A 17,374-nucleotide genomic window follows, 5' to 3' on the forward strand; every position below is an offset into this window, starting at 1 on the left:
TTCAGTGCTGCAAGAAGAAAATTCTGCCCATTTTCTCCTGGAAACAGGAGTCTTATTAATATTGATCCAAATGGAGGGCAAAGGTCTAAATTTGCTGCTGGCACAGCATTGCAGTATGAACTCCAAGTGCACATCCAAAATATAGCATGCATTTATTCCAAAATAGCCAATACTACTTTGTTAACCTTCATTTTAAGGCACCTAATATAAATAGTACAAACCTCTGTTTGCTGTTGTGAAATGGCCTAATGTAAATTCTTAGTGCTTAATGCCCTTGGTTTGCTGCTTGTACTTTGAGGAGACTATTCTGAATTGGGTCACCACCAGGGAATGCTTAGAGCTGAAGAATCAGGAGGGGGAGCATAAGATGAGAGAGTTGTTCCTCTTTATATATAAAAAAACCCCTTATTTCTGTTGACTTCAAATAAAAAGGAGTACTTGAGGGTTGAGAGCTCCTTCCCAACCTGAACGTGCTTTGTCAGAGAAGAGCCACGCTTTTACCCTTCCAGGCTCCCTCATGGTTTGGTGACACACACAGAATTTGTCCCCATCTACTGATCTGTTACACTGAGCTGTTGGCACCAGTTGGTTTTGAGTTTATTCTCATGTTTTGAATGGGGGGTTGGAGTACATGATCTCTGGAAACCTCTTTCATCCTAATTTATTATTCTGTGACTGTGAAAGAATTTCCATGCAAGCACTGCAGTGCTGGAGCCAGTGTAACTAGGAAACAGGATAAAAAATTGCTGTAAACTGTCCATGTCTGCCTTGCTCATCAAGAGAGGGACAAAACTGCTTAGAGCAGTACCTCACTGATAAACAGGAGCTCTGTATTGCATGTGTTTGTGGTGAAATAAAAAGAAATAAAAGTCGGGTTTTTCTGGAAACTGCCAAATGAATTTGAAAAACCTGAGAAACCTTATGGTAAAGAGAAAAAGAGCTGCTGAGAGTTTTTGTCCTGGTGGAATGACTAGCACTGCCTTTTTATTTTACCTTTGAAATGTTACTGCTTTAGGCATAGAAGAGTTGTTAAAACCAATGATGTTGGGTTACACATGCACCTCAGTGACTGGGGCAAAGGAATTGAAATACTGAAGCCAATGTAAATTAATTGTTGGGACCAGAAGGGAAAAACTTCTGAACTTCAATCCAAAGAAAAACAACTGATTTTTTTTTTTTTTTTCCTAACTTTTTTTTGTTCCTTTGAGGGAGGGAATAGCATCATTTGGGTTGTATTGTGGTGATATATTGTGGGTAGCTGAAGAGTGAGGAAGGAAAGCATAGAAGCAGGCAAAATTTTTCAGATGCTGCATTAAAAAACAGCCCATGGCAGTTTACTTTAAATAAAAGAGAATATGGTGCCAGTGCATTGATGAAAGCTGGATTTCTTTAGTCTTAACCATCGTTTTTTATGTGGAAAAGATAATATATCACATGGGTGGAACCAGTGAATTGTATTGGAATACCAGGGAAGGTTGTATATAAAGTATTTTTATGAAGTCGTCTAAATCTCACCCCCTTTAGAAAGTGTTTCTTAATCTCCTCTGAATTTTCAATAGGAAAAGTAATTAATTTGTTTATGCACTAATGCTTTGTAATTACTTATTACAATTCTTGCAATTAAGTAAGAATAATAAAAGCCTTTGGTAGTAGATCAGCATTGAATTAGTGGTGGTGTCTTGAAGTATTGATAAAAGAAGATTTGCTTTTATTTCACAGCAGCTGAACTGTAGAAGTTGCTGTATGAGTTTTGGGTTACTCCAGAATAACTGTGGCTGCCTGTGTTGATGTTTGCAGCACTGCAGGGGTCTGGTTCTCAGGCAGTTTTGGTCTGCATTAACATTGGAGTGGCTGTAGGCAGTGCAGCTGCTCTGGGGAGGCTGTGATGGGTAACAAGTGTGGAGAAGTTTACAGAAGGACTTGATATTACTGCAGTAGGATGGAAAGATCTGCTGGATGCTGGTGTTCCAGCCTCTCTTGTACCTTTGTCAAGCCTGTCTCTTTCAGCCTGGTGATATTCACTTGCATTTCAACTTGAGCATTGTGGAAGAGATTCTTACTTTAAGGGAAGCTGTATCACTACAGTGTATGTTATAATAGAAGATAGATTTGTTCTTTCACAGAGTTCAAGTTTCCATATACCTTGTCACTATTGATTGCACTGTATGTGCTATATATGATATGATCATTTCAGTTGAAAACTGTACTACTGATTAAAGGAATGATCTGTGGATAGGTAGAAATTGCCTTGTGTTTAATTACAACAAATCAAGATAAATGTTATTTGAGCTTTAAGGTCTTAGAAGGAAGTTTAAAAGAACAGGGTAAAAGCTGGCTATGGTTTGAAGGCTCTGAAAAATTATGGGGCAAGGTCACAAGAAATCTGTTGAAACCTTAGGTTCTTACTTTGAAATTTCCTCCTATTTTCTAAACACCGGTCTGCAGCTGTTACCTGCTGAGTCTAAATTGGGGTGAGGTCATGAGATTTCTCATCACTGTCACCTCTTTCCACAGCTCTTTTCTCCTGCTGCAGTGTTTCCTTGCTCAAAAATATTCTTTGACAAAATATTTCTCCTCCAAAATGAAGAGTGTCTAGCAGAGGTGTTTTTTGGCAAGTTTGAACTTTGAGCAGGAATACTTGCTTACATGGCTGTTTGCTAATTGAAGTTTGTTTGTTTCTTTCATTTGAGGTTGCCAATCTTGCTTGTTCGTTGTCAACAAATGAAGATGGAACGAAGATTGTCCAAATGGCAGCTAATCACATTGAGAATTTGTGCCCACAGGTAGGCTTGTTCACTTCATTGCACTGCAGTGTGCTCACCGTGCGTGTGGGGTTGTCACACAGTGCAGATGTCCTTGTGTTCCTTTGGTCCAAGTTCTCATTCCACTTACACAGCTCAGCGCAGCAGATGGAGACCAAGTGATAAATGCAAGTGCTTGGGTCATCTGTTCATATTCTGTGGTTAACATGGGAATGGTTAACAGTCTCTATTGGTTGGGAGTTCAAAACTGCAATTGCAGAAATCTGCTGCTCTTTCTGAAATCACACCTGATTGAATAGCATTGCAATGTGAAAAATTTGGAATAATTCTCTTAAAAAGCAGCACTTATTTTGGCCTTTAACTTGGAAGACACCACTTGAATCAGTTTTTGTGTAAGTAAACAGTCAAGTATGAATTCTTCTGATTATCACCAATTTAAAAACTTGAGCTTTCCTCTTAAGGAAATGGATGGAAAAAATGCACAGCTACAGATAGACTTTTTGTAAGATATTAAGTACTAGCAATGTGTTCACTTTTGTTGTGTCCAGAGTTAGAGAGATACAAAAACTTCTGCAGTTAGATCTTTTAGAGGGAAGATTTTACTGATTCCTGTGAATCTGATCTGTGTTGCAGCCTGGAGGCTGCATAAATTCAAGATCATTAGTTCTTTGAAGAACATTGTAGTTTACACAGTGGCATAAGTATTCTTACCCTTTTGTGGTAATGTAGTTGAAATAAAAGATGATGAGCAAATATTAATATGTTGAGTAGCAAGCTTGAGAAGTCCATTTTATGCCTGTTAAATAAATGCAAGTCTTGGAGATAGAATTCTCTGTCAAGGAAGTGTGATGTTCTGAAAATGTCACAAATCAATGTTTCCTCTTGAATAATTCAGTTTCAATGTTTTTTAAAACTTGACGAGTTCTGTGTTTCACATCACACTCCTATGTGATTTAATGTGTTACTGGATTTGTAAGAAGGCTTCTTCCAGTTTTTGTTTCTCCAGGGGTCAAGTGCACTTTTAAAACGGATTATTTTGCATACAGATGCAGCTTTTTAATTGAAATTGAGCCTCCATATCCGATACCAGAAAGTCCTAAAATCTAATTTTGACTAAAATACTGATTTTTTTTCTTCACAGCCATTTAAGTTTCTAGGCTTTCAATTTCCTATAGTAAAATGAAAATTTCTTGGGTTTATTTCTTCCCTTTTGGTTTAAGGGGTGAATTAGTTGATGATTATAGATCTGACTAAAAAGAGAATGTGGAATGCCCATGACAAGATTGTTACTACTAATGGTGCGTTCATTGTGCAGGATTTGCTGCTTTCTTAGATAAAGACTGTGCCCTGTGAATGCAATTTGCATCTTACCTAAATATGAAATAGCAGATTCAGGCTCCTGCATTTTTTCAGTACATCAAATTATGCCATATCTTAAAACATTCCATAGGGAAAAGAATTACCTCTTAAGTTCCCTGTGGGTCATATCAGAGTTCAGAGTGGGGAAATTCACATGCAGAGCTCCCCAGTGCTCCTAAATCTTCAGAATGAAAAGAAAGGGATTTTATGTGCTTTGCAAAATATTTCTTGAAGGGAAGCATGGTATGGATTGAAGTCTGATATAGCAGAAATAAAATAGTGCCTCCCTACCCCAAATGCCCCAAAGATTACCAGCCAAAAAAAAACCCCTAGCACTTAGAGAAGGCACCTTGGAGTCCTGGGAGTTTTGCAGATTTGACAGCAAAACTTCCTGTGGAGCACAGAGGAAAAGGCAGCTACAGAATTGGCAAACACTGGAGGGAAAGCCTTTTGGCTTTTGTTACATTAATCATACTGTGCTGTGTGTAAAATGTAGAGGATTGATTCTGAACCCTCTTTTTTTGTTTGTTTTCCCAAGTGAAATTATCAAGTATTTTGACTGTTCAACAAATGAAATAAGCTGGGCATTTGTATTAGAGCCAATGCAAAATACATAATGATACTGGAATGTTATGAATGTTTCATGAGAAATTAATTTAGTGTTAAATCAGTAATAATAGGGAAAAAATGAAGAGCTGGTTGCATAGGATTTGATGAAGAATTATTTCTGTTTGTATAACTCACTTTTGGTTGGGAGAGCTGGGTGTTGCCAGGTAAGATCTCTGGTGTCACTTGGATTGGAAATCTATGTGACTGTCCTGGTGTGCCAGCAATATCTTGACTTCAGATGAGTGCATGGGAAAGAAAGAGAAGGGAAGGAACCAACAGAAGCAATCAAGGTGGTGTTTTTAAAAGCAAGGCTATAAATCTGTGGAGCTGTTTTGCTAATACCCATTTTGGGTTTGTTACCCTTGTGCTTCAGTTCAGTGGTGTGTTTGGGGAAGACTCTGGTTGCTCTAACAGTCCTCAGGAATACCTGGTAGATGGTAAACCTGTCAACAAAGGGAGAATTGTTGTGTGGGAAACCAGAGATTAGCAGATGAGAATCTGGTCTGTCTAAATTCTTCATAGGTTTTTACATTTTCATGGTCTAATCAGCTTTTAAATCCTGATGCTTTTGAGACAAATGACCTTGAGCCTAAAGCTGGAACAGTTGTGTCAAAGTGGACATCAGAGGTGGGTGATGAGCTAAGATGATCTTCAGTGTGCCAGAGGGCTCTGCCTAGAGCCTTTTTATTAGCATAGAGATCCCTGGAGAGAACTGTATCTGAAATAGTCAATTTTAGCCTTGCTTCCTTGGAAAGGGAGCTCTCACTAGGGCTTGCTGCTAGTTACCAAAGCAGTGCAGGGGAATTACTGGAACATCACGACAGGGAGAAAATTGCAAGAAAAACACACCAATGGTCATGGTTTAGCTTAATCTTCAGATGATGATAAAAGAATTTTTTGAAAGTAATTTGCTCCCATAGAATATTTTACTACCTATTTTAAAGCCGAGATGTAAGCACTGATATAGGCAGAACCTTAGATTTTAGTATTTTGGTGAGCTCTGTTTTTCTCTGAAGTATTGAGAGTTAGATAGAAACCATCTGGTTATAAGCTGAGGTGAGAAACAATTTTATGTAACTAATGAAAACTGTGTAACACTTGGCACAGTTAAGAAAGATTCAGCTGTAATTTTGAATGCCATCTTTTCTTGCTGCTTAGAATTTAATATGCTGCTAGTAGCTTTAATACTGCCTGGTATGTGATAAACCAGTAAATATGGAGGGTGATTTTTTTGGCTATGGTGGTTCTGTAAATAAATCACTGTGGTAGTTCAGGTAACATTGAGAGGTATTGGGGTAAGCAAGATGCTGAGCTCTTTAGCAGGAGTGTATTTATACATGTCATGTTTACAGGCCATTGAAATACTGATCTGACAGATGTCTTGAGCATTTTGTGTTTGTCTTGTCCAGCATAATTTATCTGTTTGTTCAGTGCCAACGTGACAGTCTGGACCTGAATGCTGTATTTTGGTATTATAGAGCTGTTTCTCTATTGACACGTGTGTACCTGCATGTGGTACATGTATGAGAAGGGCAAAAACCACCAAGCCTTGAAAGAAACCAGCCCCTTCAGCCTTCCTTCCTCTGAATTTTAATAATTTCAGCACTGTTGTAGTGATGCTTTCTTTCCTATCTTGCTAGCAGGCAGTATTAAGCCTGTCATGTGTCTTTTAGGATCATGTGAAATTGTCTATGTTTATCAGTAAATTCAGAAACACCACAGAACCAAGAGCTGAGGGATTGAGGGGTTTTTTGGAGAGTGTGTGTGTCTGCAGAAGGGATCCAGGCAAAGCATCTCTATTCCAGTCCAGTAGCCTCTTGCTTCTCTGCTCTTGCAGGTGCGGTGGTGATCTCCAGTTTGGTGCAGAGTATTGTGGAAGCCTTCAGCAGCCCAGCAGGGACAGCACCATGCCCCACACACAAAAATCCAACTTGAGCAGCTCTGCTTCCCTAGCAGGGCTTGTGGGCTCTCTGCTTGCTTGCTTAGGAAATGATCCTGACTTTGTGATGCTTTAAGTTTTGATCAAGCTTTCTTGTGAATGTTCTGTATTTTTTCTTAAAATTCAACATTGTACTTGTGTCTTTGTTATGAAAATGGATGGAAGAATTTAAGTCTTCCTTTGAGCTATGTGTGGATTTACACTTAAATTGTCTAGCTCTTTTTTGTTGATAGAGGCAAATGGATATTATTTCCTCCTGTGTAATTTTCTAGGAAGTAGGTAATAGCAAAGAGGAAAATTCTTGTTCACAGAAATGACTTGATAACTAATCAGTGGGCAGGATCTTTTGATGTGTTGATTTTTCAGGTATTGGAGTTAAAGTATGCATTTCATGATGCTGTGGACTTTTGAAGTTAGCAATTCACATTTTCTGTATATTTACTCTTCCATGAGAGAAAAGCAATCATCCATTTTGTTACTTGCTCTGGCATGTTAAATAGTGGGGGACACTGAAGAAGATATTTTTCTTAGCCTCATAAAGACTCTTCACCAACATCGCTTTTATAATAACCACAGTTTCATCTTCTTGCTTGAACCATCTGTGTGGCATCTCCTTTTATCTGTGTTAATACAATTTCCTTCAAACACAGGGCCGAAGTAATGGGGGAGAACATGGTAAATCAGTGAGTTCTCTACCATCTGCTTTAAAAGACAGAAAACAGATGTTAGTATCCAACAGTATTGGACTTCTTCAGTATCATCTCCAGCCTTTCAGTGAGGAGTTTAATTAAAAGTATATATTGTGCCTTAGTAATACCATCTCTGAAAGGAAAGTTGCTCTGCTGAAGTGATAGTTTTCATGTAGGTTTTCATGCTGTTAGAGTTCACACACTGCTGCTGAAGATGTGGATTGTCATAACCTCGGTATCTATGGTAGATTTCTTGAGCACTCCTGTGTTTAGCTCCTCCTTGTACATCCTGGTTCCACAGCTGTTGGTTGGCTCACAGCGTTGGTGCTGCTGGAGACTCCCCTCCCTCCCTGCTCCCAAGCCCTCATTGCTGCCCCTTCCCTCATAGTAGCAGTCACGTAGGTGCTCAGCAGTCTGGAGCAGGAGGCTGTTGTGAATCCAGCTGGGAAGCAGGAAGGCTGTTGTCCTTCAGCTCAGCTGCCCAGTGCAGCTTGCTGTGTGGATGCCTGAACAGGCTTGCTGGCTTAGGGGAAGGAGGGAGGGCAGTCTGGAGAGGAGCAGCCATTGCTTTTGGTGGCACTGCAGGCTCGTTGCCTGATGCCAGCTTGAGCTGGCAGTGGCACAGCTTTGGTGGCAGAGGGCAGTGTCCAGGGTTGGTGGAGAGCTGTTGTTCCAGGTTACCAGAAGACATGGTGTGGAGGAAGTGTTAGTGCAGTCCTCAGTTGGCACAAGGATGTGTGACCCTGTTTGGATGGATGGTGCTCTGTACCATCAGAGCAGCGTTCAGTGAAGTGAAGTTAGGGCAATCTGCACTAAAGGGGCCTGTACACAACCAGCTGCCTGCCTATGTGACAGGGATTAAAGTGGGACAAGGAAAAAATCTTTCTTATATCCTCAAGCATAATATACTAACTCTAGTATTTGCAGGCCCTCATCTGGCTCAGTTTGTGGAAATGGAGGTTTGTCATTTTCAAAGCCTCGTAGGAACTTATTGGGATATTATGAATCCAAAAGCTGTGGAACACAAAAATATGTTGGAAGGTACAGTACTTCATGCTTCTGTACAAACAGACTTAGATGTTTGCTTTGGCTTGAAGTTCTTTAATAAGCAGTTGGAAGGGGGGATCCTCCCCCCAGTGTTACTCTTAGGTACCACTGAAAGTCTCATGCTGGCTGTGATTGCTTGGCTCTTTTATGATGGTACTTGGAGAGAGAATAATTAACTACAAAATGCCTTGGGGTTTTCAGTCTTAACTTTCATCTTCCAGCATCTGTTGTGGTAGAATAGAATCCTCAACAAATTCTCACTTTGGACTGTTAAACAAAAAATACAAACCTTGAGTAGCCTCAGCTTCTAAAGCAATCCAGAAGCTGTCCTGTTTTATCCTCTTCTTGCCTCACCTGCAGTCAGTGGACATAGATGTGAGGCTGAGTTTTTTACCCTTGCTGGAGGGCATTTGCTGTAGATTCACATTGCACCAAAGTGCTATAAATGTTTTATAAACAATTTGGTTTTCCCTTTGCCTTCAGAACTTGAAAGTATTTTTCCTGGAAAGGTACTTCTTTTTTTATCTCTTCAACTTCATCGTTTTTTTTTCTGAATTTATAACTTAGTTTGAGATGCTACATTTTGTTGATGGCAATCCTACAGCAAAATGCTTGGGAAAGAAAGCAGGGCAATAAAGTATCATTATTAGACACTTGTGGTAAAATATCTGGTGAGCCTGGGGAGGGAGGGTAGAAAAGCTTAGAGTAGTACAAGAAGATAATACCTGTGTTGAGATGAGTTTTATGTGGTTTTTGGAAGAGAGGGGTGGACAGCCATAAAAAGCCAAAAATGTAACTGGCTATAGCATGCAGCAATAGAGGTGTAAATAGCTTCGGCTGACAGGGGAATTCATTGCTCTTGTTGAAGCAAGGAGCAAAACTCACTGATCCATGGATCCATCCGACGTGGCTTTGTTCTGTTGTGCATCTCTGTTACCAGCTTTACACCCAGCCTGGAGGTGTTTTCCAGCTGGAGAACTGGCAGTGTGGCTGGAATTCTTGTGGGTGCTGGGCTCCCTGCAGTCACCTGGGGATGTAGATGAGGAGCAGGTGGGAGCACTTAGGGAATGGATGAGGTACAGAGGAGTCTGGTGGAGCTGCACTGATGACAGGATGGGCTCATGGTCCATGCTCCTGTGTGTGCCTGTGTCCCATGAGCTGCAGCTGCAGAACAAGCTTTCTGGAGATTGCTGCTGCCTTCTGCAGGAGCTTAGAAAACAAAGGCACCACAGTTTGCTTTTATTCCCTGTACTGTATTCCCTTGCCCTTTGTGCAGGGTCAGACCTCAGTGATTTGGGGACCTTGTGGCGCAGCTCTGAGGGAGGAAGTTAAAGGAATGGTGTGGATGTGGTGCTGAACTGCTGGCTCTGGGTGCTCCTGCCTGGCCAGGGTTGACCTCCAGCAGTCCCTTCCAGCCCCTGCTGTTCCATCAGTCTGTGGAGTATCTGACCTGGAGAGGGCAGATCTTACAAATGTTGGTTCATTCATGTCTCTGAGCTTCCAGGGTTTTAAAGAGCTTTTAAATGGTTTTATAGCAGTAGAATCAAATTCAAGGCAATGAATGACTACCCTCCCTGTGTTCTCATGATTTCTGAATGCAAACTACAGTGCTATAATGTCATTAGATGTGGCAGAGAGGTAACATGATCTGCAAGGGGATTTTCTGTGTTCCATTTTGCATTCATATTTGCAAAAGTATCTAGCAATTTGCCTGCTTTACTAAATTCCTAATTAAAGGTAATTAAGAAATGTCACAGCAGCTTGAAAGTAAAAGTAGCAAGTACAGCAGCAGTTTGTTTCCTTCCTGTGTCTCTTAGATGATTGTGCATTATTGTTGACATGGACGCAGAGTCTTAATTTGCTGTTCTGAGTTAGAAAAGCTTTGTTTTACGTCATAAGGCTTTTGTTACTAGTGCAAACAGAGTAATTTTAGGTGTTGTTTACCAGGCTTATTTCCCCCTACTATATCTTTACACGATGAATTGATGGGAATTAAATTTCAGTTTTCAGATAAAATCATGCCATTGTGTGTATCATGGGACTGTAGTGCTTTTAAAACTATTCTTAGGATTTTGTAGGCTACATAGAGAACTTGATGTATACTTTTAGGTAATTTTGGATTTGTTAAGAGCTCTATGAAAACCTTTGGTGTTGGTTTTCATGTTTTATTTCCCACAGATGCTGATATTGGCATCCTAGCAGGAAAAGATGTGGACAGTATGTTTGGCTAGACTACTATAGCTTTACTCTGGATTTTAACTGTCCCTTGTAGTAACTTCCTCAAATATTGAACTGTTACCTCATGTAGCTCCTGATCTCCAGGAATTAACATGAGGCCTGGCTAACGGGGTGGTGGTTGTTGTCCTGCACAGAGGCATTTGCTCTGTTGGCCTCTGACAGCAGGAGGATGTACATAGTGACCACATGGCTGTAAAAACATCAGAACAAGCAGACATGACTTTGTGTGTAAAACCAGTGATGGAGCCCTGTTTTCCTGGGGTTGGCTGAATGTGTGCCTGAAGATGGGTTTTTCTAGTTTTCCTTGGCTTGCATGCATGGCTTCAAGTGTGGTGCTTAATTGCTGGCTCGGGTTAAACCGCAGGTACTGAATGTCCTTACTCAACAAGCAGGCTCTTTCCATTGCTGGTCCTGCTGTAAGCAAAGACACATCACCTGAGTGTTGTTCTGGCACTAAGCCTGCTGCAGGAAGAATCTGGTTTGGGCTCTTGGCTGATTTCTCTGCTCACAGTTGTGTTGGGCTGGGGAGGGAGGAGCAGCCCAGGAAGGTGAGGGTGTCTGTAGGAAAGCGTTAGTCAGGTCTGTGAAACCTGCAGTGGGGGCCAGGAGGAAGGAGTGAGGCCTCAGGAGGGCAGCAAAGACCTCCAGGACCAGAGAGGGCATCAGTGTGTGCTGCTGCTTAGGTCTTTGCCTGTGGCAGAAACAGGTGAAAAACTGCGGTTTGTCTGACTGTGTGAGTGACATGGAATATGCTTGAGGATGCCTGTGAGTCCCACTTTTTCACCAGACTATTTCTACCTGCTCTTTCCAGAGGCACATCGTGGATTTTTAACCTCCATGCCCCTGTAACTGTCTCTGTAACTCTTCTAAGGCTTTCTGTGCTCTGTCTATTCAGTAACTTGTTTTTGTGTCAAGTTGAAAGCTCAGTGTTGGCTTCAGCTCAGACCACACCACAGCTGATAGATGTTACAGGAAATGAAGGGCATTGGCATTTGTAATGGTGATGGTTTAGTTAGGAGTCCCAGGAGGGAATGATGAACTAATTAATGCTAATTTTGTAGTTTGTATTTTCTTGTTTTGGTAGGGATTTTGTATAATAGACTTTAAAATGTATGTGATGCAATAGTTATGTCATGCAAGTTGAGCTTTACTGATGTCCTTCCCCCCAGTTTATAAGTGTAATCCATGTGTGTTCATCTTCCCAAATATTGAAGGACTGTAACTGGAGTTACACTGCAGTTGTTCCATTTCCACTACAGTTTTATTGCATCTCTCTAAAGTTTGGTTCATGAATGAATAGTCCATAAGGACTTTTCTGTTTTATATGCATTACATTATAAATTGGACTAAAGATTTACTTAGATATAAAATTCAATAAACAGAAGGTTAATGACCTAAGCATCAATTTTATATTGTAACTTTAGTGTGCAGATAATTTGGTTGATAATTATGGGTGTTGTATTTAGACACAGGGCTTTTTATGTAGAACACCTTTTGAGATGTAGTCCTTAGACTGTGTAATCCCCTGGAGAGTTTTCTTCATGCCTGCAAGTGCTGGGAAGCTGTACCATAGCTGTGGGAGTGATGTGTGCTGGTGGCTGCATGGCTTGTCCCAGTTGGATCAGCAAAAGCAGCTCTCCCCAGTGGAATAAGCTTTATCCCAATGTAGTTGGTACTGCTGGTGTGCTGTGATAGAGCATTTACACAGCCTAACAAAGTGCAGGAAAGGTTTACTTCTCTAGAAAGCTTTGCTGCGTGGAGAGACTTGGAACACAAAGGTAAATACATTTATAGTCAACTGCAGGTAGCTGAGCTCCAGGTCTGGATGGAGCACTGCTGAAGATGTGACTTCCACTGTGTTTTGTTTTGTTACTTTATGCTCAAAACCCTTATAAGCAGAACTCAAAATTATTTTTTTTATTTCCTCTTCTATGTATCAGTAAGTGAGATTTATTTTAACTTTCCATTTTAAGAATATGCTTATCTTGAAATCAGATTTTGGTGAATGCATTGCTCAAGGCTTGATAAACTTGGGTGCAGTGTTCTGTGGTTTTCTGAGCAGAATCTAATTGTCCCCCATGTATACAAACTGGCTACAAGAAATTAATTGTTTAGTTAGGACATTCAAACTGTAGCTAAAATTATTTAAAGTAATTGCCCTGTGTTAGGGCTTGCTGGATCCCAGGTGAGATCCTGGATAATGAGTATACAGCTAATACAAAAAATACAGATGGAGGAGCAGTGAGTCAAAAAATGCACTTTCAGTTCTTGAAATAAACTAGGGAATTAGTGCAATCCACCCCCATACCCTTGAATATCCTATCCAAAATACTTACAGACACTGTATTTAAGGAGGCAGAAACAGAAATGTTTATTCTCCTTGCTTATGTTTCAGTAGTGCAAAATAAAGACAGCAAAAGTAACTGAAATTATGGTTCCATGTAAATAAGACACTTGAAATTCCAACCTGCAAAAAAAGCCCAAGGATTTTGTGTTCTTCACTTGTCAGGTGAAATGGGTCAGTTCTGGAAGGGAAGTGCTCTTGGATGCATTTAGGAATCAGTGTGTAAGTGTTCAGGAAATAGAGTGACTATCCACCCAAATGTAAATACTGAATACCTAACTGCATTGTTAGTTCTTTTGTGTTTTTGTGACACTTTAAACTAAAATAATGGGAATGTTTGTTTTGTTACAGATAACTTTGTAATGCCTTTTCTGTGGAAGGGTTCCAGATCTTTTCAGAAATGTGCGTGTGGTTCCCCTGTAAAGCCGAAATAGAGATATGTACGGGGCAGGAGGAGCTTTAGAGGACTGCTTGGTCTGTGTGGGTTTGGCTCTGGTTTGTTCCTGAGGAGTGCATCGTGCCTCTCAGCAGGGCTAGACTGTGTTGGAAGGTTTGCTTTGGAGTGAAATTACACCATTTGTTTTAATATAATACAAAAAACTTATCCTGGTGTAATAATAACACATTTCTGTGTATCACTGGCAGCCACTACCCAGACACTGGGAGACAAAGCCAAGCAGAATTTTGTCTAATTTCTGGCCTGATCAATAATATTTGTAGAATTGCTGGGTTACCCTTGCCCACAATTTTGTTTGTTCTTGAGGGATTGCTTTAGCTGTGTGCTGTTAATTTAGTCACAAGTTACTTGACCAGTAGCTTCTAATAACAATGTAAAAGTTTTATCTTTCTTTAATTGTTGGTTATTTGTAAGAAGGCTTTTGCTACATTTTTAGTTGAGATGATATAACTCTTTGTTCGCTGATGTTTTATGCAGAGCTTCAAGTTGCCTCATATTCTCAGAACAAGTAAACTCATGTACAATTTATCCAACTTATTACCAAACACAGTGAAGTATGTTCACTGTTAAACCATGTGCCTTGAGTGAGATCCCTCCTTCCTGCTTTTTAAATTGTGGGAAAGGAGAAAGAATCTTAAGTTCTCAAAATACTGATTCTGCTGAAGTAGAGATTGCAAATAGGACTTTGTAATTTTATCTTGGATCATAATTTGTCTTGTTTTCACAACTGCATTTAGCATTTTAGGGGTTGCTGAGTTCTTATTGTGTCATTGTTTCTTGTTGGATTTTTGAGTCTCTCTCTGAAGCAGTAGGTGTCTTAATCTTGAACACAGTGTGAAACTTTATGGCCATGTACCACCTGTACACTTACCTCCTCATAACTGTCAGGCCTAGATAATGCTGCAGAGGTAGCATTTTCTGGGATATTGGGAGGAGAGGAGTGGGCTGTGCATGGAAATTCTCCTGTGTTCAGAAATGGATGAATGTTTCCTGTGGAAGTGCAATCTTGCTTTGTCTGATATGTCACTTTTGATATAATGATTAAACAATCCCCCTTTACTCTCCATCTCTTTCAGCTGCTTCCAGTGGGGTTTAGAATTTACCTTTTGAATTTACAGAACAATTCAAGTCAGTTTTATAAACAAGTATAGCCAGTAATTTTTTTGCTCTTGGAATGTGCTTAGCCCTTGGATAGAATGCATCTGTATTGTCTAGAGCTGTTATCAACATGACCTCAGTTTTACTTATTTATATTTACTGAAATGCATTTTATGATTAAATATGTTGTACACAAGATATTCAGCTTTCAAAACTTTTAAATGGTTACTGGTTTTTCATAGCTGTGTTACTGCAATCGCTTTACAGGCCAGATGCCAAAGCAACAGTGTCACATATCCTTGCATCTTTTTACCAATATAGTCGGGTTTTTTTGTTACAGGTTGGTTGGTGTTTTTTTTGTTTTTTTGGTTTTTTTTGGTTTTTTTTGTTTTTTTTTTTTTTTTTTTTTTGACTAAGTAGTAAATAGCTACTCTTTTTGAAGAGCTTGAGTATATCTGTATGTTTAAGGTCCCCCACTGTGTTAAGAGAAGTACAAGGCACAGCTTGATGGAAATAAGTTCCCTGCGATTTTGTGTTAAAAGAACAAAAATAGCAGAGTGCCAGCAGGTTTCTGTGGTTTCTTTAATAGAAACATTGTGTCCTAGTAGTGACCTAGGAAATCCTGCCATGGTGTTGTTGCATTGTTTACATTTCTATTACATTTCCTGGATTAGCCTGGGAAGTGTCATTCTTGCTCCAGAAGGAGCTGATCTCAGTATTTATCATAGAATTACTGTATAATTTCTGCCTTTCAGAACAACAGTACTTCAGGTTGGAAGGGACCTTAGGATGTCTGCAGCCTTTTGCTCACAGCTGTTTGTTTCAATTTTCAGTTTCTGACTGAGCTCTGACCGTTCTCTAAACTTTGGTCAGGGCTTGAAAAGTCCAAGGGCAGACACTGCCCAAACTGTTTGGGCAACTTGTTGCACAGCTTGACTGACCTTGGTGTGAAAGTGCTGCTGTGTGCATCCGTGCTGTCTCTGATCAGCTCCTCCCTCTGGCTGCTGACAGAATACCCTTCTTACCCTTCTGCCATGCGTGGCTGTGAGGAGCCTGTCTGTGTCTTTGCCATCTCCTGCCTGTTGAAGGGCTCCTCTTGGGGCTCTCAGAAGCCCCTTTCCCCAGGCTGAAAAGCTCGGTTCTCTCTCCCTCCGTGCAGGGTAGGAGCTCCAGCCCATAACCTTCTTGCTGTCCTGCTGAACGTGCCTTGTTTATTGTTCTGCTGTATCGGGTAGCCCAAAGGGGTCACAAGGGCGCGGTTTGCTGGGTGCGGTGCAGTGCCACCTCTCCCTTGTGCCTGGCCGTGCCCCTGAGCTCGCTGTGCTGTCAGCTGGCACTGGCAGTGCTGCCAGCTCCTTTCCAGCACAGCCGGGCCTCAGCCACACTGCCCTGTGCCATGAGCAGTCTGTTACTGCACCCCAGCTGCAGGGCTGCAGCTCAGTCCTTCAGCTCATCATTTTTGAAAGAAGGAAGGAAAACCTCAGATTCTCTTCCATCACAACCACTTGGATATAAGTTTTCTTCCTTACAGTCTCAAGCAGTGCAGTTTGTTTAATGATGTAGCATGAGGTACTTATTTTACTAAACAGCTTGGGAAAAAAATGCACCTTCTGAAAGCTCAGAAACCCATTTCCTGTGTTTTGTTGTGTTATCCATGTACATAGCTCAATTAATCTTGTTCAGTATGCTTAGAAGCTGGCCACATTACATAAATTAATTTGGATCAGTGTAAGATGCAGAGAAGAGTTTCAGTTTTAAACAAAGACGTGAATTCTGATCTCTAGAAATGCCAGGCTCAAATGACACATTGATGTACTGCTCACCTGAATAGGACCATCCTGTTATCTTTCCTTTAGCAATAAAATACAGAGCTAAAAAGTTTCACCTTCCTGTAGCAAAACTCTGCTCAAGTTCTAAATGGTGTTACCCTGGGGTGAGCCCTTACAGCTTTGCTGTAGTGCCTTACAGTAGGGCAGAACTGACCCTTCTGTTCTTGGAAGTAAATTTCTCAAGCATATTTGAGAAATATTTGACTGAACTTGCCTCTGCTGTTACTCTGTCAAGTTGACGCCTTTGTCCACCTAATTTTGTTGGAAATTAATCTGCTGGATGGCCAGCTCCTGCTCATCTGAAAAGAAAGATAATCACCAAACAAAACCTGAGCTATTAAGGTATTTTCCTTGTTTTGGTTAGAGGTGCTAACAGTTTTTGGTATTCAGAATATCCTTATATTTAATTTCTAAGAAGTTTCTAGTTTTCTTCTGCTGTAGTCACTGCCATAACAGACATTTGCCATTGCTTCTTTTCTTGTTTTCTTTTAATTGAGAGACTGTAAAAGTATTCTCTTGTGATGTTAATCCAACCCTGCATATGCCCTTTTACTCTTGGGTTGTCTCCTTTTGCCTGACCTCGGGCTGGATGAGTCACCCTTCCCTAAAGGCACCATCTCACTGAGCAGGGCTTCCCTGCCTGCTGTGGCAGGGAGGGTGTCTGCTGTCCCCAAGCTGTCACTTGTGCAATGAGGGAGTAACAGTGCCACTCTTATGGTGACTGCATGAGCAGTGTCCAGGTGTGGGCTTGTGGGCCTGTTGTCTTGATGTTTGCTTTTTGTGCCCCTCACATGCCCTGTTTTAGCCACTGTGCACAGGAGTATGTCCCTGGAAGCTGCATGCTCTGTGCACACCTCACATTTCATTTGAATGTACCTGTATTTTGATGTAGCAGCCAGCTGTTCAGAAGTTAGTAGAAAGCAGGATTATTTTATTGCTGTCACCATTTTGCTGTGTCTTCAGGCTTCTCTCGACTTGTGTGATCACTGAGCAGTTAAACTTC

At 40.8% G+C, this 17,374-nt stretch overlaps 1 protein-coding gene across 3 annotated transcripts in view; it reads left to right on the top strand.

Annotated features, from left to right (window-relative positions):
* Window positions 1-17,374, top strand: part of CTNNA3 (catenin alpha 3) — a 382,123-nt gene that overhangs the window by 246,271 nt on the left and 118,478 nt on the right. For all 3 annotated transcript variants that reach the window (XM_056494515.1, XM_056494512.1, XM_056494513.1), the window contains exon 10: window positions 2,691-2,783. In XM_056494515.1, the coding sequence (XP_056350490.1) occupies window positions 2,691-2,783 (93 nt within the window). The remainder of the gene's footprint in view (window positions 1-2,690; window positions 2,784-17,374) is intronic.

The sequence above is a fragment of the Oenanthe melanoleuca genome, chromosome 6 (genome assembly GCF_029582105.1).
Source record: "Oenanthe melanoleuca isolate GR-GAL-2019-014 chromosome 6, OMel1.0, whole genome shotgun sequence".
Taxonomy (NCBI): domain Eukaryota; kingdom Metazoa; phylum Chordata; class Aves; order Passeriformes; family Muscicapidae; genus Oenanthe; species Oenanthe melanoleuca.